Source organism: Pituophis catenifer, unplaced genomic scaffold (genome assembly GCF_029215685.1).
Source record: "Pituophis catenifer annectens isolate HBS135680 unplaced genomic scaffold, rPitCat1.0.hap2 SCAF_2, whole genome shotgun sequence".
In the NCBI taxonomy this organism is placed as follows: domain Eukaryota; kingdom Metazoa; phylum Chordata; class Lepidosauria; order Squamata; family Colubridae; genus Pituophis; species Pituophis catenifer.
The window spans coordinates 208186805-208212851 of record NW_027256882.1 but is presented as its reverse complement, the minus strand read 5'-3'; the positions used below and the strand labels follow the sequence as shown (position 1 = coordinate 208212851).

General features: G+C 40.3%; 1 protein-coding gene across 2 annotated transcripts in view; it reads left to right on the top strand.

Moving 5' to 3' along the window:
* The window catches only part of RNF20 (ring finger protein 20), a 30588-nt gene extending 6804 nt beyond the window's left edge, over window positions 1-23784 (top strand). For both annotated transcript variants that reach the window (XM_070938548.1, XM_070938549.1), the window contains exons 7-20: window positions 1173-1319; window positions 2225-2302; window positions 2414-2533; window positions 5649-5828; window positions 6302-6437; window positions 7113-7234; window positions 8360-8751; window positions 9443-9560; window positions 10401-10550; window positions 11959-12171; window positions 14916-15041; window positions 20459-20599; window positions 21092-21193; window positions 21467-23784. In XM_070938548.1, coding sequence (XP_070794649.1) covers window positions 1173-1319; window positions 2225-2302; window positions 2414-2533; window positions 5649-5828; window positions 6302-6437; window positions 7113-7234; window positions 8360-8751; window positions 9443-9560; window positions 10401-10550; window positions 11959-12171; window positions 14916-15041; window positions 20459-20599; window positions 21092-21193; window positions 21467-21643 — 2202 coding nt within the window. In that variant the 3' untranslated portion in view covers window positions 21644-23784. The remainder of the gene's footprint in view (window positions 1-1172; window positions 1320-2224; window positions 2303-2413; window positions 2534-5648; window positions 5829-6301; window positions 6438-7112; window positions 7235-8359; window positions 8752-9442; window positions 9561-10400; window positions 10551-11958; window positions 12172-14915; window positions 15042-20458; window positions 20600-21091; window positions 21194-21466) is intronic.
* The last annotated feature ends 2263 nt before the right edge of the window (window positions 23785-26047 follow it).

Genomic DNA, 26047 nt, shown 5'->3' with positions numbered 1-26047 from the left:
GGACAAACTCACTTAACAGATGTTTCACTTAGCTACATAAATTTTGGGCTCCATTGTGGTTGTAACTCGAGGACTACCTGCAATATACGGAGGTGAATTAACCATCAAGCTAGTTTTGGACTGAGGTGCAATATATTGCGGTTAGGGTTACATTCTCTCTAAAAGATCTTAGCCTTAGGTAGTTCTTAGATAAACCTTGCATTATTCTTGGAGTACAGAGACTATAGCTACTCTGGCTAAGAAAAAGATTCTGGCCACCTTCATTTCTTGCCTTGAATATTGCAACATGGACGATAGGGGGAAGCTTCTGGACAGTATTTAGAAATGAAAGCAAGGTCAAAATGCCATATTGCTCTCTGCAGAGTGCTGTGTTCAGTGTCATTTGTTCTCTGTGAACTGCACTGGTGGCTTCTTTGTTTCTCAGGGATGTTCTAGGTGTTAATTCTTGGAACCAGCATTTCTCACTTTTAGTAAACATTTTATTCTGATGCTGTTAGTCCTACTCACTAACAATTAAGTTAGGTTACTTACTTTCAGTTTTCCCTTTTGTGTCTTGCTTTCAGCTATAAAGGCATTTTAAATATTTTTTAATATTCAGTTTAAAAATTGTGAGTCTGTCAAAGCAATGCTTTCTTTTTTGGGGAGAAACATGACATACATTTCTTAAACAGAAAATTAATAAATGAAAAACTTGCGTTCTCCGTTTTAAGTGTGCCTGCAATTTAATTCATTGTTCTGTTGTATGAGGACAATCCCATAATTATTAGTCAGCATGAACATTTGCTTCAGAAAAGGTATTCTGTAACTCTGGCATTTTAAAACAGAAATGATTCTCATGTTGTGAAGGTGCCTTTAGAGTTGTGGTTCAACATTGTGGCACAGAAACGAGTTATTCGTAGGATGCATATAGTGTATAGGTTGTGGAATTTGCAGTGACATCCTGAATGGGATAGGTTGTGGGTGCAGTTGGAAGGGAGGAGCAAGGAGGGAAGTTTCATTAGTAGCCTCTGAAAATTCCTTTTTTTGCAAGCATGTGGCAGTGGCATCCTTCGTGAAGGTATAAGTAAAATTTAAGTGTGTAACACGCAGAATGTCAAAAGTGAGTAGTTGCTCTCTAGAATAAACACAGGAATCTCATTTAACTTCCATCCCTTCTAATTTCTTTGCCTCAGTTTTCCAAATTACAAGGGAAAGTAGAGACAGCAGAGTCTCGTGTATCTGTGCTAGAAACGACAATTGAAGACTTGCAGTGGGATACGGACAAAATCCGCAAACGAGAACAGCGGTTGAACAGGCACCTGGCAGATGTTCTAGAAAGAGTAAGTAGCAGTCCCAGATTAAAAAATAGGAACATACACGGTAATATTTCTCGGTTAATGTGAAAATGTGGTCATCAGCTTGGACTTTCTTTCCTACTTAGGTAGGCATTTTGCATTTCAGTGAAGGTCTCTGAAGTTGCACAGTGATTGTAAAGTATAGCAGATTTTTTTTTTTTTTTAAAAGAGAACTGGAAACCAAATGGATAAAATTGGAGGAAGTATAATATAACAGTGTTAATATACCACTTTTCAGAAATAAAGGCTTCCTACTTTAAATTTCATCTTGGAAAATTGTTTTTGAAAGACAGTGGAAACCTCCTTTTGGACAGCTGATAAGGGCTGCTCACTTATTATGAAAAAATTTCCAATAGCTTGTGGTAGTGTTTTGAATAGCTTACTGCCTTTCCCTGAAAGAAACAAAATTGTATTAAAGCAATGTATTAATAAAATAAAATAATATTTTGGAATTTGGCTTGCTTTCACACCTCATTTGAAATTGTTTTGAGTCAGAATAAAGTACGTATTTACCATGGCTAAATATTTCTCTAATCCATTTTTTTGCATTATCTGTATACATTTCCATGAGGGGCAGAAATTATTGCTATTGATAATTTAGTTTCAAAAGTTAAAATGCACATACAGAGAAGCAACCAAAAAGCTTTTTAACCTTTATATATGCAGAGGGAAATCTTAAAACAACAGTTTCAAAAAAGCTGGGGAGACCAAATACATTATCATTTTCTATTTAATGCTGGCAGTGAGGATCAGTCCTTAACTCCAATTGGATAAATTTTCATTTTGTACAATTTGCAGCTTTGTGAACAGTACCCTTGTAATAACAGCTGTTAAATGTTCCAAAACAGATAATCTTAATACATGTTTTTTTAAAATTGTAAATGTTACAGGTAAACTCAAAAGGATACAAGGTATATGGAGCAGGTAGCAGTCTCTATGGAGGTACAATCACAATCAACTCTCGAAAGGTAACTTTTAAGGTTCAGTGGCATAAAGGTAGTGGGGGGGGGATCAGAGAGAGAGAGCATAAAGCATAGGATGTTACACATTTGTGGTCCTGGTGTTCTTCCATTTTGCAGTTTGAGGAGATGAATGCAGAACTTGAGGAAAACAAGGAGCTTGCCCAAAACCGTTTGAGTGAATTAGAAAAATTGCGTCAGGATCTTGAGGAGGTGACAACTCAGAATGACAAGCTAAAGGTATGAATAGGGCATGTGTTTCCCAAAAGTCTGGAAACTTAAGTTTGAAAGTGTAGTTCACTCTCACATCTGCAAGGCTTTAATTTTGGAGTCCATCTAAGAGTCAGTAGTTCTTGTCTTTGTGTTATTGAATGGACCAGTTTTCCCAGGTGTGTCTTCTGAATGGATGAAGGAATGTATGCAGATATGAAATCTCTGCAGTACTTGGTGGACACTATCAGAAATTTAAGTCAGGAAGACCCTTGGTTTTGTTCAGCGTCCTAACCCCAAACCTTTACAGTCTGCTGCTTATTCATCAAAGTATAATAGTCAATCTGGATATGTGGAGGAAGACAGACCAATCCAGGAACTGAAAAAAGCTCTCTTTCCAAGAAGAGGCTTTGGCCCACAGGAATATCTCTTGGAGCCAAAGGTAGCCCTTTCTAACCACAGCAGCTCCCATAAAAGGCAGATCATTGCATTTGTATAACGAATTTATGTATTTATTAATGACATTTATATAGCTACCCATCTTAACACCAAATTCTGGGTGGCTCACAAGCCAGGAATATAAGCAGTAAAACAGGAAACAATAAAACCAAGAACAGAAAAACCTGATTTGCAACCAAACTTCCTCAGTGCAGTCCATAACAATACTTTGGAGAAAAATAAGTTCTTAAGTGCTTTCTGGAAAGTTAAAAGGGTAGGGGCCTGCCAGATCTCAAGAGGAAGAGTGTGAATGATGAATTGTTCCAAATGTATCCAAAGGATCAGTATGATTAACTTCTTAGTTTACTACAAGAGCCCAAGGTCTGAATAAAACAAGCAGAGTCCTACCTAGCCTGGAGCTCGCTATTTGTCAAAATGAGCATGCTCTAAATGTAGGACAGAGATGCAAAACTTGCATCCATACTGAATTGCAGCCTGCTGGTATCACTTTTGTGATACCTGAAACCTTCTCATATTTAAGAATGTATTGGTCCTTTTTAAACATTTTAGGAAGCTTTGGTAAGTTTTGTAAAGTCTTAAGTCTAGCAGATTTGTTAAGACATCCATTTAATCTCTTAAAAGTTCTGAACGTCTCCTTTTCTAGAGAACAGCCCTCAACATGACATACCAAACCTGATATTATTGACCCTTCAAACTGATATAAATTGCAACCGCTCCAGGTCTATGGTATGGGCAGAATTCAGCAGATATAAACTGCTTTGATTTATTGTCTTAATTCATCATTACTTTCTGTTTTTTCTTTAAAAAAAGTATTACAAGAGTGTATAACTCCACATTCTCTATATGCTGCGTTGATTTTAATACATTAGTTTAATTGTAATGGGTATAGTTAGGAAGCAGATTTGTCTGATGCAATGCTGCCCCCCTCTGGACTAATAAAGCAAGCTGGAGATATTAGCAACATACTTTGTCTATATTATCTTAAATACTACTCTGATATTTATTCCAAAATAGAAACAGATTCCTAATGACAAGATTATTACATACATTATTTAATATATATTTTCTTCATACAGCTGAAAACCAGATAGTTAAGCTTTGAAGCACTCTTCCATCTAGTCCGTGATGGCGAACTATGGCACGTGTGCCACAGGTGGCACACGGAGTCATATCTGTGGGCACACGAGCATTGCCCTAGCTCAGCTCCAGCATGCATGCGTGCACTGGCCACCTGATTTTTGGCCTTTCCGGACCCACCGGAAGTCAGGAAATGGGCTGTTTCCAGCCTCCGGGTGGGGGGGGGGGGAAGCAGTTTTTGCCTTCCCCAGGCTCCTAGAAAGCCTCTGGAGGCTGGGGAGGGTGAGAAACGGGCCTTCTAGGCCCACTGGAAGTGGGGAAATGGGCTATTTCTGACCTCCAGAGGGCCTCGGGGGGGGGGGGGAAAGCCATTTTTGCTCTCCTCAGTCTCCAATAATGCCTCTGGAGCCTGGGGAGGGTGAGAAATGGGCCTACTGGGCCCACCATGCCATCACGTGCCAAAAGTGGGGGGAGCAGGGGGGGTCACATGCGCATGTGCGGCGGGGCGGGACACATTGAATTATGGGTGTGGGTACGCACGTGCACAAACCCCCCCGTGTTCCCCCCGCTTTTGGCACGCGACAGCAAAAAGGTTAGCCATCACTGATCTAGTCTCTGAAAATCCCCCAGATTTCTTTAGTTTTAACTAGATGGCTGTTGAATTGTCCATCTTCTCATAGTGTCCATCTGCATAGTTCTTTTTACAGAATGCCCAAAATATACATGAGCAAACTTGTATATATGATATCCTAAATATGTTGTGTGTTTTGATTTTACTTGAAAAAATAAAAACACAATCTAAGATATTAAGATCATTCCATTGCTTTAGAGAACTCTTGAATGTCTCTTGAAATTAGTGACATATTGTAATACTTATTTTATTGCAAGGAATATGCAGTTGGAATAACATTGATTATCCAGTTGAACAATTGATTGTCTTGAAACTTTAGCCTTGTTTCAATGTTATAATTGCAACATTTAATAGGTGACATCATTCATGATATAAAATAAAGTCAGGTCTCTATAAAAATCAAGCATTCAGAGCAATGTTGCAGGTGTGGGAATGGCAATGTTGAAAACTAATTGCTCTTGGGGAAAGTACATTGGCATGTCTTTGGGGTGTCATGGTTTCAGCAATGCCATCAAACTGATAAATAACTGGGTTCCAGCATATTTTGTTTGTAGGCAATGATCAGTTGAAGAAACAAAACTAAAGCTGGCATTCTCCATATTGATCAGTGTTCCTCAGCCTGGCAGCCTGAAGATATGTGAACTTCAAGTTTCAGACTTCTCCAGCCAACATGCTGGCTGGGGAATTCTGAGAGTTTGAGTCCACATATTTTCAAATTGCCTAGACTGAGAAAGAATGATATAGACAGTAGTAGGAACCAAGGTTATAAATTTCTTGCAAACCCGTAACTTTCCTTTTTTCCTGGGAATTTCCATGGTATAGATGTCAAATTGATTAATAATATAAATCACTTTATATTATTTATATTATATTAAAGGGATGCAGTGGCTCAGTGTTTTTTTTCAATTGCATTTTGTTGCCTTTATTTCTATCAAGTATATATGAATTATTTCTCTTTCCTTTCATGGGCCCAAACAGGTGGATCTAAGGCGGGCAGTAGAAGAGGTAGTGAAGGAAACTCCAGAATACCGTTGCATGCAGTCCCAGTTCTCTGTATTATATAATGAGAGTCTCCAGTTAAAATCACAACTGGATGAAGCCCGCACTTTGCTACATGGTACCCGAAGTACTCACCAGCGTCAGGTGGAACTGATTGAGGTAATGTCTTTCTCCCTTTGTGTCCCTTACTTTGTCCTGAAAATATAAGAAAGTGGGTGTTGTATCTTTTGCAGCTTTGTTCATTCCAGATGTTTTAGACAGTAACTCCTACTAGTCCCAGTTATATAATATGTGGTTCTTGCTGGCTTGGAACATTTCAAGGTGAAAATGTTGTTGCAACACAAACTTTAAAGCCTGTGTTTCAACATCAGGATAATCAGGTGGAGATTGCAAAGACAAAAGCTACTAGTAGATAAATAGCAAGTAACTATTCTGGCCAAAATCCCTCAGAAAGGGTTTAGAATAAAAAAAAAAGTGCAGACAGAAATAGATGATATCATATTTTAGTTGTGTTTCAAGTAAACTGCATACTTTCTGCTACTGAAATATCCATTATGGTTCTAGAAAATGTATCTACAGTCTTTCTTCATCATGGCAGTATTAATGCAGTAGCCATTGTTTTGCCTTGCCAGCGGGATGAAGTCAGTTTACACAAGAAATTACGAACAGAGGTTATTCAGCTGGAAGACACTCTTGCCCAGGTTCGCAAGGAATATGAGATGTTGCGGATTGAATTTGAACAGACTCTTGCAGCTAATGAACAAGCAGGTAATTCATACCAGGTCTTTCATAGAGATCCTACTTTGTTGATTTTGCAAAACCATTTGCACAAGTGATCTTTTTAACACTGCATAACTTCACCAATGACATAGCTCTTTATGACTGAACACTAAAAAGAGCCATTAGTTTTAAAATTTATATGATCTTTTAAGTAAGTCTGAAGCACGATGACACACAAATCTAATGGATGGGTGGATGGATGTGAGTCATGAGGTTTCCATTTCTATAGCACAGTATTTTTGATCTATTAGCATGGAGCTTTTTAAGGGCACTTTCTGTGTGTTCTTGCAATTTTTTTTATTCCACCATAGGTCCTTTTGTAATTGGATTGCTAGAATCGCAGGAGCTAAAGCCCTTTATAAGCACCATTTTGAAGGATGGCTGCTACTTGATCATCTGCAAAGTTCTTGTGAATAATATGAATATGACACTCTCTTTGTGTGCAGCATTTCAGTAACTGGAAATGATCAGAGGTCAAAAGGAGAGTCTTTGGTCATTGAGAGGTGACATTTCATTTGTTTTGGAGACTTGTATTAGTCGTCCCTGATATAAATTTTCATTGGTTAAAATTAGTCTAGGAATTAGTCTATTTGAGGAATGATTATTAATGGCAAAATTGAGGAGAAGTTGATATAACACATCTGTTATGTGTGTGTGTTGTAGGCCCCATCAATCGAGAGATGCGCCACCTCATCAGCAGTCTCCAAAATCATAATCACCAGCTAAAAGGGGAGGTGTTGAGATATAAGCGGAAGCTGAGGGAGGCTCAGTCTGACTTGAGCAAGGTAAGGGAAATGGAAAAATAGAGATTGTCTCAAAAAACTGGAAGCAAAAGGATGTGTGTTAGTTCAGGTTTGAAGAGTATGTGGGATATTGTTTGCATGACCAGCTGTGCTTTTTTAAAGACAGTGCTTGATATTTATCATTTCCTATTAGAAATGTTTCTTAACTATTACCCAAATAGTTTTAGTTGCTTTAATTGATCCATTCGGGCTATTTTTACAGAAACGTACAGTAAATGAAATTTACAGTTGAAGAAAAGCAAGTTGTGTGCGGAAAATACTGCAGTCTGGAGATAGATCATAGGAGGTTCTCTTAACTGTTCCAGACCACGTCCAGAACACTACAATACATGGCCTCTTTCAGAAAAATTTGTTTTTAAAGATTGCTGGCCCACCCCCAGAATGTATTATAATGTCTCAGAATTCCGCGTAATATTCCATCCTCAAGTTCCAATTTTTATTAGTTTTAACAAAATATAAAATACAAAGAAAAATGAAAATAGTTGGGAAAGCGGGGAGGAAGAAGGGAAGACAAGTGCAGTATAAAAGGGGAAAAGGAAAGAATAGCATTGCATTGACTTCCTACCCTTTTTAGCACAGTAGAATAACATAATAATATACAGCCTCAACTTTTTACTTTTCCATAATAATACATACTAGCCATTTCTACAACAACCTATCTAATCAGCAAAACCCAAAGTCGGAGTTTCATTTTTTTCCACCTCAGGCACAAAGTCGAGAAGTGTTTCTTCTCTAGCTGTATTCTTCTGTCAGTCAATTTAGCCATCTCTGCTAATTCCATCAGTTTTTTTTTCCAGCCAGCCATCTATTGTGGGAATTAAAGTATCTTTCCATTTTTATGCACAGAGCATTCTTGCTCCTATCAATAATGTTACATCTTCAGAGCAGAATATTTGCATGTATCAACTACACAGGGCATGAAGGATAATATACAATGATCTCTATTTTCACATTTGAGTGAATAAAAAAGTCTCACACCTTACCCCATTTTTAAAACTCTGCTTTGGTGTGTGTTGGTTACCACTGTAAAATGAAGATAAAGAAGAAGAGTGTTTTTTTGAAAACCTGTATCAAAAGTATTCCTAATAAATTGTTTTTCTACTCCAGACTCGTTCTCGCAGTGGCAGTGCTGTCCTGCACTCCCAATCCAGCACTGAAGATGCCAAGGAGGAACCACCAGAGATCAAACAGGAAGCTGAGGATCCTTCTCATGCTGCAACCTCCAAGGGATCGTCTGAGGATGCCTTGGAAACTAAAGCAAAAAGAGATGAAGAAGAACGGGAGAGGGAAAGACGAGAAAAGGAGCGGGAACGGGAGAAAGAAAAGGAGAAAGAAAAAGAAAGGGAAAGGGAAAAGGAGAAAGAAAGGGAAAGGGAAAAGCAGAAGCAAAAGGAATCTGAGAAAGAGAGAGAATCTACCAAAGATAAGGACAAAGGGAAACATGATGATGGAAGGAAGAGAGAAGCTGAGTTGGTCAAACAATTGAAAGCAGATCTTAAGTAAGTTGATCTGCATATTTTTTTTTCATTGGAGAGTTGTACTGTGATAGCTGAAGATGATTTTTATTTTGTGACATTACTGTGTCCAAAAAAGAGAGAAGAAAAATAACAGAGGGATTGAAGTTGGGTCCTAGATCTTGAAAAGTGTTTTTCATTTTTTAACATTGGGTTAAACTTTGCAGATATTGTCAATTTACAAAGGGGATCGCTGGATTTGTGGAAGTCACCTAGGATTGCTTCTAGGCTGGCTGCACCAGTAAAGTGATGAAGCATCTGTGCTAGATGCTCACAGCATTCAGCACCAATTAATAGCCTTTCAGCCATATAAGTTGCAATTTCTACGCCACTTGCAAAGGGCTGATGATAAGCAATACCATCATATTCCACAGCCAGCATTTTTTTAGTTTTTTTCCTATGAGACACTCACCTTCTTGGAACTTTCACTTAGCAAGAAGTGGTGTTGCAACCTCCAGTTGTGACACTGTCTAGAGTCGAGATCATTTATTGATTTATTCCAGCACAGTTATAGAACAAAATGAATAGCCTTTTTTCCTGTTTTGTCCCCAACATGACTCCTGGGGACAATAAGCCCTAACTTAGTGGGAAGAGTGAGCTGAATTGTTGTTTCCAACTAGACAGTGCTATACAGTTTTACCCTTACAAATTCTGTTTTATTTTCCAATCTACTCAGGAAGGCACAAGAGAGCCAGAAAGAAATGAAGTTGTTGTTAGATATGTACCGCTCTGCCCCCAAAGAGCAGAGAGACAAAGTGCAACTGATGGCTGCTGAAAAGAAGTCTAAAGCTGAGGTAATCATGTTTGATATGGTTCAAAGTATTTTCTGTTCTAATCTCTCCCATAATATAATGGACACTGATTTTTAAAGCACCATAAAACAATCTGGAAACTTGGAGTCGAATTGGAAGTGATCTCCATTGAATATTTAAAGCCTATCCTTTAATATTTTGTATTTCAAACATTCAGATTCTGCTTGTCAGTTGGAACTGTACCAAGCAGAATCTGAATGCTTGAAATGCAGAATATAAAGGGATAGACTTTAAATATTCAATGGAGATCACTTCCAATTCCACTTCAAGTTTCCAGATTGTTTTATGGTGCTTTAAAAAGTAGTTTGGCTTACAAGTCCATAAAAATGAATCCTTGCCTTTTCCTTGCAATCTAAAAAGACATGGAACAAACAAAGAACAGGAACCAAACAAAGAGAACAGGAAAAGAAGAATATTTGGGTATTGGATTTTAGTGACATACTGATCTTATAATGAATACAAAAGAACGTGCCACAAGTCGTCATCTTTTTGTGTCAAAAACTGGAGTGGAATCACTTCTGGGTTTTGTTTTGTTTTTCATTTAAACCAGTGATGTGACTCCTCTTCCTCTCTCCAACTGTCACAGTACAGTTCAGTGGGTTGATGCAGTCCTCTTTTTTGTGAAATTTTGTAAGTTGGCATTCTGTCTAGTGCTAATTAGCAAATCTATCAAGCCTTCTTTTTACTTCCTCCAAGTAATTCTGAACAACCTTAGGAACCTTTGAGCTATCCTCCTCCTTTACTGTTTGCATATTCATTTTCTATGCCTTCAAAAAAACCCCTTTTTTTTTGAACAATTTTGGACAATTTTGCTTTGTATAGTTGGAAGAGCTAAGACAAAGACTGAAGGAATTGGAGGATAAGGAGAAGAAAGAGAGCAAAAAGATGGCTGATGAGGACGCTCTCCGAAAAATCCGGGCTGTGGAAGAACAAATAGAATACTTGCAGAAGAAACTAGCCATGGCAAAACAGGTAAGAAGTAGTAATGAGATGGTTGAGAGGCAAGTAGGGCTAATAGTCTTATTCCTCAAGGATGCTAAATCTTTTATTTATTCTTAATAACTAGGTAAGAGGTGATTGGAGTTTAGAATGTTGATATTTTTCTCTCTTCTTAGTACCACCCCCACCAGATATCCATGTCCAAATGGAGTCATCTACTTTGCTAGGAAAATGCATATTTGTGGTCAATTATATGTATCAGAAAGGTAGAATCCAGGATATACTACATTAGATAATTTATGTTAATTAATAAATTTGTTTAAATTATATGCCAATAACTAAAAAAAAAAATCTAGAAGCTCCCGATAGTTACTTTTTCATAACAAACATAATCACAAACTGATGATACCGTAATGATGACATGCTTATGATGATGCCAGCGTTCAAATGCTACTGTTATATATTTGAGTCCCGATGTCTGAAGTAAATACATAGATTGCAATATAAAATCTATTTAGTGACTGCCTCATGCAGCAACCTTTCCACTTACGAAGGTGATGAAAAGATGACTTTGCAGCCAGTCTTTGCCTTTATAACCTTCATAGTGTTGTGGCCCCTCAGTGACCTGTGCGGATTGTAGCTGATTAAGACAATGAGGAGGCTGGTGTGCTGCTGCGCCAGTAGCCGGTGCAGTTGGCGCTTGAGTCGGACAGTGAGGAGGCTGGAGAAGATGTGCCAGATGCAGGGATTCAGCCAGGGCCTTCAGAACCTCCAGAAGCTCCTTTAAGTGAAGAGGACGAAGAGGGGGAGCCTCTTCTCAATGCAAGGGCGCGCAGAGCTGCCAAAAGGCAGGAGTTGCTTCTCAGGAGGAGGTCTCTTCGAGAGTAAGGCTTGGAACTAATTGGCCACTCCCTTAGCCTATTTAAGGAGGAACGCCGATTGCAGCAAGCTGTAGGGAACAACTTTAGTTCACTCTCCTTCACGTCTGGATTCTCTGCAAAATTGCTTCTGGGCTTTCTGCCAACCCTAGTAAGACTGTGATGACCTTATCTTAGAATTCTTGTAGGCTGTTTGAAAGTTTATTAACAGCCATTGGTTATTTGAGTTATTTGAGTAAAATAAGCTTTTTATAGATTTTGTGTCTGCTGTGTTCTTTGGGGTCCGTAGCTGGGGCAGAACACATAGGTCCATAAAGCAAAGGAAAGCCGAAGTGAGATTTTAAGCACAGTTGCTGTTTCACAGTTGCTGTTTCACTTTGCTTAGTGACTTGAGTTGACAGTCCCAATTCTAGCTATTAAAGAATACACTTCCTGTATTTAATTGCATGATGATATTACTCAAAAGTCATCGTTTATATCTCCTCCTGTCAAGCGCTGACAGATTTATCTACTTGTATCATAGTATCCAGGAAAAGTGGAAACCGTTTCCCTCTCAATTGCAGGAGGAAGAAGCCCTGCTATCTGAAATGGATGTGACAGGACAGGCCTTTGAAGACATGCAAGAGCAAAACATCCGCCTGATGCAACAGCTGAGGGAAAAAGATGACGCCAACTTCAAGCTCATGTCGGAACGCATTAAATCCAACCAGATCCATAAGCTATTAAAAGAGGAAAAGGAGGAGCTGGCAGACCAGGTTCTTACCCTGAAGACACAGGCAAGTGGGGAAAATGAGAAGAGGAGCGAAATAGGAACCCAGAAGTCTAACTTCTTTGACCAAGACATAAGTTGAAAGGTGCAGTTGTTGTCATCAACGAGAGACTGCATTTTAAGACTGGGTTTTGTGTACATCTTTACCACAATTATCTATCTATCTATCTATCTATCTATCTATCTATCTATCTATCTATCTATCTATCTATCTATCTATCTATCGGACTTATATGCCGCCCTTTCTCCACAAGGACTCAAGGCGGCTCACAGCAATAAAGCAACAACAAGTCCAGATTAAAATTCAAACGATAAAAGAATCTAAAATTCCCATTAAAACCCCTTCAGTCCAGGTCAGCCTGGTGAAACAACCATGTTTTAAGGTCACGGCGGAAGGAGCGAACGTCGGGGGCCACCCGAGGCTCCAAGGGGAGCTGATTCCAGAGGGTAGGTGCGCCTACAGAGAAGCTCGCTCTCTAGGGGCCGTCAGCCGACATTGCTTGGCCGACGGGACCCCAAGTAGGCCCTCTCTGTGTGAGCACACGGAGCAATGGGGAGCTGTTGCTGGCCGCAGGTGATCCACCAGATACCCCAGGCCTAAGCCATATAGGGCTTTATAGGTAATCACCAACACCTTGAACCTCACCCGGAGGGCAACCGGTAGCCAATGCAGGTCACGCAGGAGGGGTGTGACATGGGAGTGTCGGGACGCTCCCATCACTACCCACACGGCCGCATTCTGCACCAGCTGAAGCCTCCGAGTGGTTTTCAAGGGCAGCCCCATGTAGAGAGCGTTGCAATAGTCGATCCAGGAGGTGACGAGTGCATGGGTGACCGTGCGTAAGGCATCTCGGTCCAGGTAGGGGCGCAACTGGCGCACCAGACGAATCTGGGCAAATGCCCCCTGGTCACGGTTGTAACATGATCTTCTAAGGTCAACCGTGCATCCAGGAGGACGCCTAAGTTTCGCGCCCTATCCGCAGGGGCAACACCTCTTCCTCTATGACCAAAGATGGAATATTCCCTTGGAACTGAGACGCCGGTACCCACAGCCATTCCGTCTTGGCAGGGTTGAGTCGGAGCCTGTTCCTCCCCATCCAGAGCCGCACCGCCTCCAGGCATCGGGACATCACGTCGAGGGCATCACTGGGCTGATTCGGGGTGAATATAAAAAGTTGGGTATCATCAGCATACTGATGATACCCACCCCAAAACCACGGATGATCTCCCCCAGCGGCTTCATATAGATGTTAAACAGCAGGGAAGAGAGAACTGACCCCTGGGGAACCCCACATGTGAGGGGCCTCAGGGTCGACTTCTGCCCCCCCCCCCGCCAACACCACTTGCGAGCGTCCAGTGAGGTAGGAGGAGAACCACCGTAAAACAGTGCCTCCCAACTCCTCGAGGCGCCGCAGCAAGATACCATGGTCGATGGTATCAAAAGCTGTCGAGAGATCTAACAGGACCAGGACTGAGGAATATCCTCTGTCCCTAGCCTTCCAGAGATCAGTTTTGAGCAGTTTGATGGTAATATGGCATCTTTTTACATAGGGGCAGACAACCTATAACTACGAGTGACTTCAGCCCCATTTTGAGACATTCCTTCAAATGTCAAGCTGCCAATATTTGGGGGAAATGTTTGATTTTTAGTGGCATGGGGTTTTTTGCTTCACGTTCCCCAGATAAATGCATTAAGTCTCCAGAATACCCTTAATAAAGCTATTCTGAGTAGTCACTCAAAAAAGGGCTACAGGTTTCAACCCTACTCATTCAGGTAATGATTTGCCCCTTGTATACCGCAGAAGCCATATTTTTTTAAAGGGAGGGGGGATTTCAATTCATCCCTATTCTGAAGCAATAATAGATTTTTGATCCAGGCATGATCATTGCAGAGGAATGCTAGGAAGATGAAGAAAGAAACTTTACTATTTAGAGGGAAGCAGGATATTAGGTGGATTTGGGGGCAACAATTTGAAAAGTGCAAACATGCAAGTCATATCTCAGGATTTTGGGGGTAACGCTTTCTTAATACCATAAAGAATATTGAATTACATGATTTGGGCCATAGGCATGAAAGTCTAAATTAGCCATTTGAAAAAGTTCTTGTGTTTTGGAGACATAATTTCCATAGTTGCCTTACGGTTTTGTCACAATGTATTTGGTAGACTAAAATCTGAAATACATTATTTAAGCATATGGAATGCAGAATATGGTGTTAAGCGTAGACATTGATTCCTGAAGCAATAGCAATAGCACTTAGACTTATATACCGCTTCACAGTGTTTTACAGCCCTCTCTTAAGTGCTTTCACAGAGTCAGCATATTGCCCCCAACAATCTGGGTCCTCATTTTACCGACCTCGGAAGGATGGAAGGCTGAGTCAACCTTGAGCCTGTGAGATTCGAACTGCCGAATTGCTGGTAGCCGGCAGTCAGCAGAAGTAGCCTGCAGTACTGCATTCTATCCACTGCACCACTGCGGCTCAGCATCTTTTAATTTGTAGCCCTGCTTAGAAGTAGGTGAGCTATGACTGCTTGACATTTCAGGATCCATTAAAGGGAAGATTTCCATTGGCTGTACTTATTTTCTCATTCCATATTGGGCAAAAAGCATAATCCCTATTATAAAACAAGCAGAACTGTACAGTTTACTTAAAGGTTCCAATCCTAAGAGACAGAACTGTAAATAAGTTGACTAAATGCAAAATCCTAAATCGAATGCTTCCCTCTTCCTTGTTTTTGCCTCTTGAAGGTGGATGCCCAGCTGCAAGTTGTGCGCAAGCTGGAGGAGAAAGAGCATCTGCTACAAAACAACATTGGCACTGGAGAAAAGGAGCTGGGCCTGCGAACCCAGGCCCTGGAGATGAACAAGCGGAAAGTAAGTAGATATATACAGGTAGTCTTCGACTTACAACAGTTTCGCTTAGTGACCGTTTGAAGTTACAACAACACTGAAAAAAGTGACTTATAACCATTTTTCACACTTGTGACTATGGCAGCATCCCCATGGTCACATGATCAAAATTCAGACACTTGGGAACTGACTCACATTTATGATAGTTGCTGTGTCCTGGGGTCATGTGATCACCAGTGGCAACCTCCTGACAAGCAAAGTCAATGGGGAAACCAGGTTCACGTAACAATGGTGTTACTAATTTAATAACTGCAGTGATTCATTTAACAAATGTGGCAAGAGAAGTCGTAAAATGGGGCAAAACTCACTTAACAAATTTCTCACTTAGCAACACATTTTGGGCTCAATTGTAGTCATAAGTGTGTGTGTGTGTGTGTGTGTGTGTGTGTATAATGAAATTAAAATCCCGTGGGAAAAGTTCCTCGTTTTTTAACTTTGTGAAGGAGACTTTAAAAAAAATAAAAGAAACGGGACTCAAACTAAGTTGTATAATAAAAACAGGAATAGATCCACAAATGCAGATATGTATAATATGTACAGTGGGGCAAAAAAGTATTTAGTCAGCCACCAATTGTGCAAGTTCTCCCACTTAAAAAGATGAGAGAGGCCTGTAATTTCATAGGTAGACCTCCACTATGAGAGACAAAATGAGACAACAAATCCAGACAATCACATTGTCTGATTTGGAAAGACTTTATTTGCAAATTATGGTTGAAAATAAATATTTGGTCAATATCAAAAGTTCATCTCAATACTTTGTTATATATCCTTTGTTGGCAATGACAGAGGTCAAACTTTTTCTGTAAGTCTTCACAAGGTTGGCACACACTGTTGCTGGTATGTTGGCTCATTCCTCCATGCAGATCTCCTCTAGAGCAGTGATGTTTTGGGGCTGTCGCTGGGCAAAACGGACTTTCAACTCCCTCCAAAGGTTTTCTATGGGGTTGAGATCTGGAGACTGGCTAGGCCACTCCAGGACCTTGAAATGCTTCTTACGAAGCCACTCCTTCATTGCCCGGGTGGTGTGTTTGGGATCATTGTCATGCTGAAAGACCCGGCCACGTTTCATCTTCAATGCCCTTGCTGATGGAAGGAGGTTTGCACTCAAAATCTCACGATACATGGCCCCATTCATTCTTTCCTGTACACGGATCAGTCGTCCTGGTCCCTTTGCAGAGAAACAGCCCCAAAGCATGATGTTGCCACCCCCATGCTTCAAAGTAGGTATGGTGTTCTTTGGATGCAACTCAGCATTCTCTCTCCTCTAAACATGACGAGTTGTGTTTCTAGCAAACAGTTCTACTTTGGTTTCATCTGACCATATGACATTCTCCCAATCCTCTTCTGGATCATCCAAATGCTCTCTAGCAAACTTCAGACAGGCCCGGACCTGAACTGGCTTAAGCAGGGGGATACATCTGGCACTGCAGGATCTGAGTCCCTGGCGGCGTAGTCTGTTACTGATGGTAGCCTTTGTTACGTTGGTCCCAGCTCTCTGCAGGTCATTCACTAGGTCCCCCCGTGTGGTTCTGGGGTTTTTGCTCACCGTTCTTGTAATCATTTTGACCCCATGGGGTGAGATCTTGCGTGGAGCCCCAGATCGAGGGAGATTATCAGTGGTCTTGTATGTCTTCCATTTTCTAATTATTGCTCCCACAGTTGATTTCTTCACACCAAGCTGCTTGCCTATTGCAGATTCAGTCTTCCCAGCCTGGTGCAGGTCTACAATTTTGTTTCTGGTGTCCTTTGACAGCTCTTTGGTCTTCACCATAGTGGAGTTTGGAGTGTGACTGTTTGAGGTTGTGGACAGGTGTCTTTTATACTGATAACAAGTTCAAACAGGTGCCATTAATACAGGTAATGAGTGGAGGACAGAGGAGCCTCTTAAAGAAGAAGTTACAGGTCTGTGAGAGCCAGAAATCTTGCTTGTTTGTAGGTGACCAAATACTTATTTTCCACCATAATTTGCAAATAAATTCTTTCCAAATCAGACAATGTGATTGTCTGGATTTGTTTTCTCATTTTGTCTCTCATAGTGGAGGTCTACTTATGATGACAATTACAGGCCTCTCTCATCTTTTTAAGTGGGAGAACTTGCACAATTGGTGGCTGACTAAATACTTTTTTGCCCCACTGTATACATTTATACATACTGTATTATGCATTTTTATGTATAATAGAAATAGGAATAGATCCACAAATATGTGTTAAGAGCAGTGGCACCATGATAAATACTATCCTGGCTTCCTCTTCCTTGTGCCTAATCAGTTCTCTAAGGAAGGATATTCTTGGGTGTAACCCAATGCTGTCAAACTTGTGGCCCATGGCTCGGGTGCATCACGCGCTGGCCATGCCTAGTTTAGCAAAGGGAAAAAAGTTGTGATACGTCATGTGACAACACTGATAACGTGAGTTTGACACCCCTAGTGTAACCTGACCAAAATCTACATGGAATTCCATCCTGAACTGGCTTCTGTCAATCAGCCTTATGCTAAATAAGAATCACATGGAAGATACTTAATCTGGTCATCTATAGAAACAAGCAGTCACTTTGAATTTCCCTCCTAGAAGTTGCTCCTATTTCCTTAGACACCCTTCAGTTAAGTAGTTTTAAGAGATTATTGTAGGATAAAGACCATGCTATTCCAGGGCAATGAAACTGGAAAAGATTCCATTCTTCACAGCTGTAAACTCTGAATTTGGATTCTCATATGCTCAATCTGAAGGCTCTTAAAATTAATCCTGTGAATGTTAAGCAAGCCAGATAGTCCTCACTTAGCAACCCTTGGAATTTCCATTGTTAAGCATAGTGGTCATTAGGTGAAGCATCACATAACAGTATCACTTAGCAAGGCCAGGTTTAGTAGTCCTGCTTTTGTCACTAGGTGAGGACTGCCCCATCATTAGATAAGGACCTTGCACTTCTGCCCTGCAACAACTGCCAGCTCTATCCTGCTGCTTCCTTCCCAGCTGGACCCAGCAAGTTGCCTTTGGCAGAGGCTCCACTGCCCTGCTGGGCTCACCTCCATTTCAACTTCCCCCATTACAACGTGTGTGCTTCAACCACCACTGCCTGTCTCCCATCTCTGCCTTTTTGGCTGTCACGTCCTCTGCTGCTGCCATTTAAATGATCACCCCAGCCAACTATGTTATCTTCTTCCTCTTGCTGCTGTCAAAAGTGCGCCTAGTGTCAACAAAGGGCCAGCAGATGTTGGCGGAGTCCATGGAGGCAGAGGCATCAGGAGTGGTGGATTGGAGGGTGGCAAAAGGGCAGACATGAGGTGGTGGGAGAAGATATGCAGATAGGAACTGAAGTGCATGCTGAGGTTGTAAATGTGGCTGGACTGCCAAGTGCCTGTCGATCATATGACTGGGTGCTGTGATGACTGTAACTTCAAGGGTTAGTCATGACTATCATTTGTTCGGCACCGTTGCAATTTTGAATGGTCACTGAACATGGATCCTCAAGCTAAGACTATATATATCTATTTATGAAATATGCACCAAGAGGGTGAGTGGAATGTATTGACAGCTGCAAACGTCTCTATTTTAGAAACAGATAGGTTCCCTAGATGACTGGAAATTTTTATTGAAAGCCTGAGAGACTTAGGTTGGCCCCCAAAATGAAAAACAGCTATTCCGATTGTGTGAATCCTTTCAAATGTGTCTCTCCATAGGGACAGATAGCTAGATCAGATAAATTTCTCCCTCCTAAGAAGAGAAATCGCAAATGATTCTGTAATTAGGAGAAAAAGCAATGCTGCAAAGTGATTTCATGGACAAAAGGAAGCAAGAGTGTGGGGAAAAAATTGAACTTCAAAAAAAATTAATAGAGTAGTCTGATGTAAATAATTAGAAGTTTGAAAGTTTCCAGCAAAAAATGGTTGTGAGGATAAATGAAAAGTAGAATGAACTGGGGGTGGGGGGTGAATGTCATAAGAAGAGAGTTTGATAATAATGTTTTGAGATTTTGATTATTGCATTGTTAATACACATGCAGAAAAGAATAGGACTGCAACGTATAATTTTGTGTCAACCAAAGTTCTGTGTCTTCAATTCTTAGATGAGAATGAACTGCAGGTCCCATTGACCAGACATCTAGGGCTGCCTTAATTTGTAGATCAGCAATTAGTTGAGCATTTGAGTGAACCTTAGCCCAAGAATGTTGGATCTCTCCTCTCTGGCCATTTCTGGACAACACATTAACATTGCTGACAAAAACAGCAGTCTCTGAGACAAAAGACTGAACAGTCCCTTTTAACTGGTGCAGGTTTTTTTTTTGGGGGGGAGAAGCAATCCTTTTTCTTTTCTCCTGGCCTTCAGTCTAAATCCTCCAGCACTGAATTTTCAAAAGCAGGGGAGGGTGGAATCTCTGAGGCCTGCAGAGAACATCAGAAGATAGGAATGATGTTGGCTCTATAGATCACTGGGGATGGGGGAATTTTCTCTGCCAGGTTTCATTTCTGTATGGTAGATCACAGGGGAATTTATTTTCTCACTCTACCCTCTCCTTAATTAGAGTGCCAAGGCAGCTTGTAAAAAGCTAAAAATCAGTTTCAGGTTTAAAAAAAAAAACCAATAAAATACCACAGTATAAAAATAATTTTTCAGAAGGAAGAAGCAAAAGTAATTATAATAATTAAAGGGGGAACAAAGCATTGTGCAGTATTTTAAAAGCCTAGGAAACTGGGCAAAGGCATTTGCAGTGAGATGAAAATAAAGTAGGTGTTAGGTTGTCTTCTTGGCTAGAGCTTTCCATAAAGATTTCCTAACTGGCTTTTGGTATAGGATAAGGAGATGGGATTTAGAATGTATTTGTATATATTTTGGACTGATTCTTCTCCCCCATCATTCCCCCCAATTCCCTCTCCCTTACCTAACATATTCCATTTAATCCCATTCTATTCCCCTCCTCCCTTCCTGGACTTTCAGCAATATTTCCATGTTTATCTGCAGAATAAGCTAGTAGAATAGGCTGGGGACCATCAAACCAAAGAAACAGGCTCACCCACATGTTCTGCAGAGTTAGATTTGAGTTTTTGCAGTCAGAACTGGTACAGGTCCCCTAGTCCCCTCATTTTCTTTTGATACTGCTGTAATCTTCAAGCAAAAGGCCATTAGGCTCTCAAATAGAAGTTTTGTCCTACGCCAAGGAGGCCCTGTTATTTACCCTACAATAGTCACTACTGGAAGTAGTGACTATTGTAGGTAAGTGCTGAACCCCTCCCTCCCTCCCTCCTTTCTGTTTTTCTCCAGAAAAAAGTTTACATACATTCCCAAAGCAATAAGATGAAACTTCTGATTTAACCTTTAGAGTGCTGCTATCTCTTGTGTTAATTTCAATAAGTGGAATGGGGAAACATTACGGTTTTGTTTTTTAGGCTATGGATGCTGCTCAGCTAGCTGATGACCTTCGGGCCCAATTGGAGCTGGCTCAGAAGAAATTGCATGACTTCCAGGATGAGATTGTGGAAAATAGTGTAACGAAGGAAAAAGACATGTTCAATTTCAAACGAGCCCAGGTAACTGGCATGCAGTCCTTTGCTTGGCTAGCTACCTCTCACAATTTGTCTTTATTTCCAGTTTCACTAATTCAGATTATATGGCTGCCTCTTGTTTTCTGACAGTGTTTTGGCTCCTGTAGTTTGATAGCTTGGTCACTGTTACATGGCTCACTTTCAGTTGTTTCCGCTGTTGCTTTTGTTAGTTGTCAATGCTGGCACTGAACACTGGAGCTCCTACAATTCACATATCAATTTTAATTCAGTTTTGAGTTCCAAAAGAGTTCTCCAAGGCTCTAATAATAATGGAAGAACTACAGCTTTCTCATTTTCATAATAACTTAAAATAGATCCATGAATTTTTCTAATTCATGTGAAACTCTGTAGGACGGTAAAAGCCAAAATGTAGGTGTTTATGAACCTTTTACCAGATTTATTTCCATTACAATGGGAACCTGCCATCTGAAAGGCAAGAAGATAACAGGCCTACCCGACTAATATTTTTTCCTGTAGGAGGATATTTCACGGCTACGAAGAAAACTGGAGACAACTAAGAAACCAGACATGATCCCCAACTGTGATGAGATCCTCATGGAGGAGATCAAAGACTATAAGGTAGATCATTTGAGGCCTATAGACTCTTGGGTGTGGTGGGTTTGGGCATATCTTTGTAGGTTTGGAGAAAAATAGAAAATGCCACTAGTGAAGAGTTGGGGCTGGCTCATTTGGGAAATATATTGTGTAAGCAGAACTTTTAAAGTGTCCTTTTATGGAAGGAAAGAGAACTCTCACCTTTTCAGGATGAAGAATTTTCTCCCTCATGGACTAAAAGGGGAGGATTTGTCTGTTAAACATCTGCTCCTAAACTCTGCCCTGTTTTTCCCAAAGGCTCGCCTGACCTGCCCCTGCTGCAACATGCGGAAGAAGGATGCTGTGCTCACCAAATGCTTTCACGTCTTTTGTTTTGAATGTGTGAAGACTCGCTATGATACTCGGCAGCGCAAATGTCCCAAGTGCAATGCTGCATTTGGAGCCAATGACTTCCATCGGATCTACATTGGTTGATATGTCCAGATATGTATGCCAGAGGATCTCCACTGTCCACTCCCATACTTGCCATTCTTCAGCAGGCTGGATACTGCTCATTGCCAGCTAGGTTTCCCCCTATTTTGACTTCTTTGTAAAGGAACATCTTGGTTTATTCTTTTTGTGTATGTGTTCTTTTTGTTTTTCTCTTCACTTTTTTTAAAGTACTGCCAATTCCCAAGCCAGTTCTCACTTGTCTTGTTAAATACACTTTTTGTGGGACCCAGATAGTCAATTGGTCCCTGATTCATCAGTGTTGACATCATTTGGCTTGGAACTAAACAAGGCAACAACATTTAAACTGGGAAATCCATTTGGGATAGCTCAGTTGGCTTTCTCATGATTTTTAAGCTAATTGTTTCTCTGTTTTGGATAAAAGAGGAAACTCTTCTTTCTAGTCTTCGCATTTCCCAGTTTAATGTCTGCTTGTGTGTGTGGAATGCTGCAGTCTACAGAAGGCATTCCTACTTCTGAAGAAAGAAGACAGCAATGCACCCATCCTATTTCAAACTGAACTTTTAACTCATGTTTTCTGAAAATTGCCAACAAAGTACATCTTGGAAGTTGAGGCATTGAGAAAATGGTTCACTATATTTCATCTCTTCATCATATGTAATCTGTTCTGATAATGCAGAAACACAATACTTTGTCTCATCCATAATTTTGGATCCGATTACATCATGATGCCGTTTTAAGAAAAGGTCACTTTTTTGACACATTGCCTGGAGAATTTTTAATACTAAGGGTAAGCACAAATGGTAGCCATTGGCAGCATTTGGCCATTGCTTTCTTGCAGCCAATCTGTTGCATAAATAGGAACTGGATCACACTCAAATGCATGAGCCTGATTCGCTTTGAATATTTTCTGTGCAGTGAAGGAAGCAATTCTGGACCAGAGCTAGGTTTTAGAGACCACTGTTTCAGGGAAGTCACCTCCTTTTGGTTGGCCAGAGAATTGTCAATGGCCCAGGGTTTATTGGCTGCTACTGTCTCTTTTGCTATGAAAATGAGATTTTCATAGGCATTTTTTCAAAGGGCATTGTCTTCAATAAATTGCCATGGTTCTCTTGTTTTTGCTTTGTGGGATTGGATTTTTTTTTTTTTTTGCCCTCATTCTTGCGAACAGCCTGAGTCTGTAAATTGATCTTAGATATGGACAGTTTGGGATTTTGATGTTTGTATATCCATGTACATACTGTAGCTAAAGAGCTATTATGTAAGAGCTAAACTAAAGGATGAGAGCCCAGTATGATTTTGCACTTTTTGAATGGAATGGTGGGAAATGGGAATAGAAATGTCTGGCTTTGGGAGGCAACCCATTCCCGTTCTGGAGTATACCAGGATATGTCAGAATCTGTCCATTTGGTTTAGTCATTGAGAGAAGGCCTTCTGAAATTTCCCTCCCCTTGTGAGGTCCACAAGGCAGGAGTGAGACAGCAGAACTTCTTTGGTATAGTCCTCACTTTGTGGAATACTTCCCCCCCCCCTCCCCCCCAAAGTACAGCCTTTACTTGCTGCAGTCCTGGAAATAGATTTAAACTATTTTCATTTTAACATAGTTTTGATTCCTGCTAATTAAAATTGTGGGCACATTTCTTGGGTTTTCTTTGGGGCTTATATTTGCTCATTGTAATATTGGGAGGGAGTTGTTATTCCAGTTCACTCATTTATTATTATGTTCTTGGCTTTCTTCTCATTGACATGGTATGCTCACAATATCCTGTGGGATTGCGATGAGTTAATAAATTCAGTGAAATCCATAAACAACTACATTCCCTCCCTTAATCACCTACCAATAAAACTCCCTAGACTTTCAGTCTAGACCCAAAAGACTTTGGGTCTTTTTCCAGGAATGCTAAAGGTGGGGATGGGAATGATTTGACTCTCATTCCTGTTCCTATTGGTACACTCCCTCCACCAAATTTAGGCAAAATACACTGATTTCAGGTTGAGGATGTACGTATATGCAATATATAATAAGAAAATAGCTATTGAAACATGGTATTTTGCTATTGAATTTCAACAAGACCATCTTAGGGTGCTAGGATATACATACAAGCTGCAAGATGCCCACTTAGTAGAGAATCATCTCTGAATAAATGTTTTTGCTTCTGACAAGATTGAAGGGTTTTTATTTTCTGGGTATGCAGTCCTTGAGGTGATACTGTCCAAATGAACCAGTAATTGATTTAATGTATGGTAATTTCATATCCCTAAAACAAGATGGATTGATGACATCAGCAAGTATTGCAGGCCCAATTGGCAAAAAAGCTCAGGACCATATTGGATGGAAACATACAGAAGAGGCCTTCATCCTGCAGTGGATAGACAATGTCTAAAATGATGACAAATCGCATATATTCTGCTGGAGCAGTGTGATGGCCTAGAGATGGGGCTCTCGCTTCACAATCAGGAGGCTATGAGTTTGTTCCTAGGTAATGGCAGATATTTCTCTCTCTGGGCACAATTAGTAATTGTCTGCTGTGAACTCCACGTAGGTGTCAGGAAGGGCATCTGGCCAGTAAATGCTCAGCTCCATTCAATCGTCCCGATTCAACCCCGATGAATAGGATTACAGGGTCATTAAAAGAAAAAAAAAATCATATTCTGCTGAAACATTGTTTCACATAGAAGGCTGATTCTGTGATGAAGTCCATTTTATCCATGGATTATCTGGTAAAAATGAAGATGGGGAAAGAAAAAGAACAGTTATACCGTACAGGGAAGAATAAAAATGAAGATAACAAAAAAGCCCTGGCTAGGCATGAGTTACCTTGAAGAGTTAAAATTGACTAGGCAAGCAGCCATCCCAATTATGGTTAGTTTTTAAGAATCAAGATTTTGCAACAGGAATGTCTTCTTCCACCTATTTGTTTTTATCAGTTTCTGTCTCTGAATGAGAGTTGATTCTCTACATCCCCCACATTTACAGATAATTCATGGAAAACAGTCTTCGTATTAGGCAAATAAAACATAACTCGACTCCACAGAGTTAGTTTGCATTTTGTCATCCAACCAGCTTGTCAGCTAGATCCCAACTGTGAAGCAAATCAACAAGCCTGAACAAGTAGTATTAAAATTTATTTAAAACCAAAATAAAACAAAAAACCAGCACATTCCCCAACCAGAACTTTCATTCAGAAAAGGCGATGGCTAGGGCAACTTACAGAAGTCAAGGAAAGACTTCACTCATTGACACTGAACCAAAGGTATAAGATGTATTGTAGTGCTGGCTTTCCCTTAAGATATTTGAAGATGCCAATGAAATACTTAAGGAAAGAGAGGAGCTTCTTAATTGGATAAAATCACTGGTGACCTAGTGAGTAGAGAGACATTAGTCAGGCATTAGGCATCTAGACATTAATTAGCACATTTTGTTGGTGGATTACTGTACTGCATTTGCTACACAAAAACTGTTGGCAGTTTTTAGGGGCAAATCCCCATTATGGGTCTGTGTTCATATTCTCACATAGGAATTATCTTGGATGCAAAAGCTAAATCTATGTGGCATGTCTATAGGCTATGTTTTCTCAATCTTTGATTGGCAGAAAAACTTGAAAGTGAACCGGTCAAATTATACAAGGCCCTAGTATATACATTACTTTGATTTGACTTGCCTCTTCTGTCACTACTCCTGTGCCAATCAACATAATGTAATATATACTCTGGATCTGATTAGGTTGGATTTCATAGTTATATTCCTTATCAGCAGCCCGCATCATCAGCTCGATATATAACTATGTATGAGGCCCCAGTGTTGACAGAAGAAAAAAAAACCATATTGCTTGGAATAATATGAAATCATCTTTGAGACCAGGATTATGTCATTTAGACTAGCTTATAAATTGGACCATACTGACAATGATTTTGTGTGTGTGTGTGTGTGTGTGTGTGTGTAGGCAGGGTGGTTTCGGGGAATGGGAGACAGAATGATAATGTCAATAGGCTGTACACCATACATTGTTGCACCCACTGCTTGTATAGCACCCGCATGAAGTATACACATTTAACAATTGGAGAGCAAGCCATCATCACTGGCAACTTACACAACACACTTCACTGAAGGATACCACCGAGCTTCAAAAAACATTTAGCCACTAGAGTTAGTTTTGGACTAATGAGGGACCAGAGTTTCCCCACCACCAGCCTAAAATGATAGGTTCTCAGAACATGACATGGAATATTTATATATATAAATAAGACTCTGGTAATAGAAAAACACTTTAAAGAATATTTTAACTGGTAGTTTTAAAATTTCTCCTTTGACATTTAAAAAATGAGCTCAGGCCATCTATCCTGTCAAGGGCAACCAGAGGATTATTTTGTGAAGCAAAGTCTTGGTAAAAGGTCTAGTCTGAAAAAAATGGCAAAATAGTAGAACTT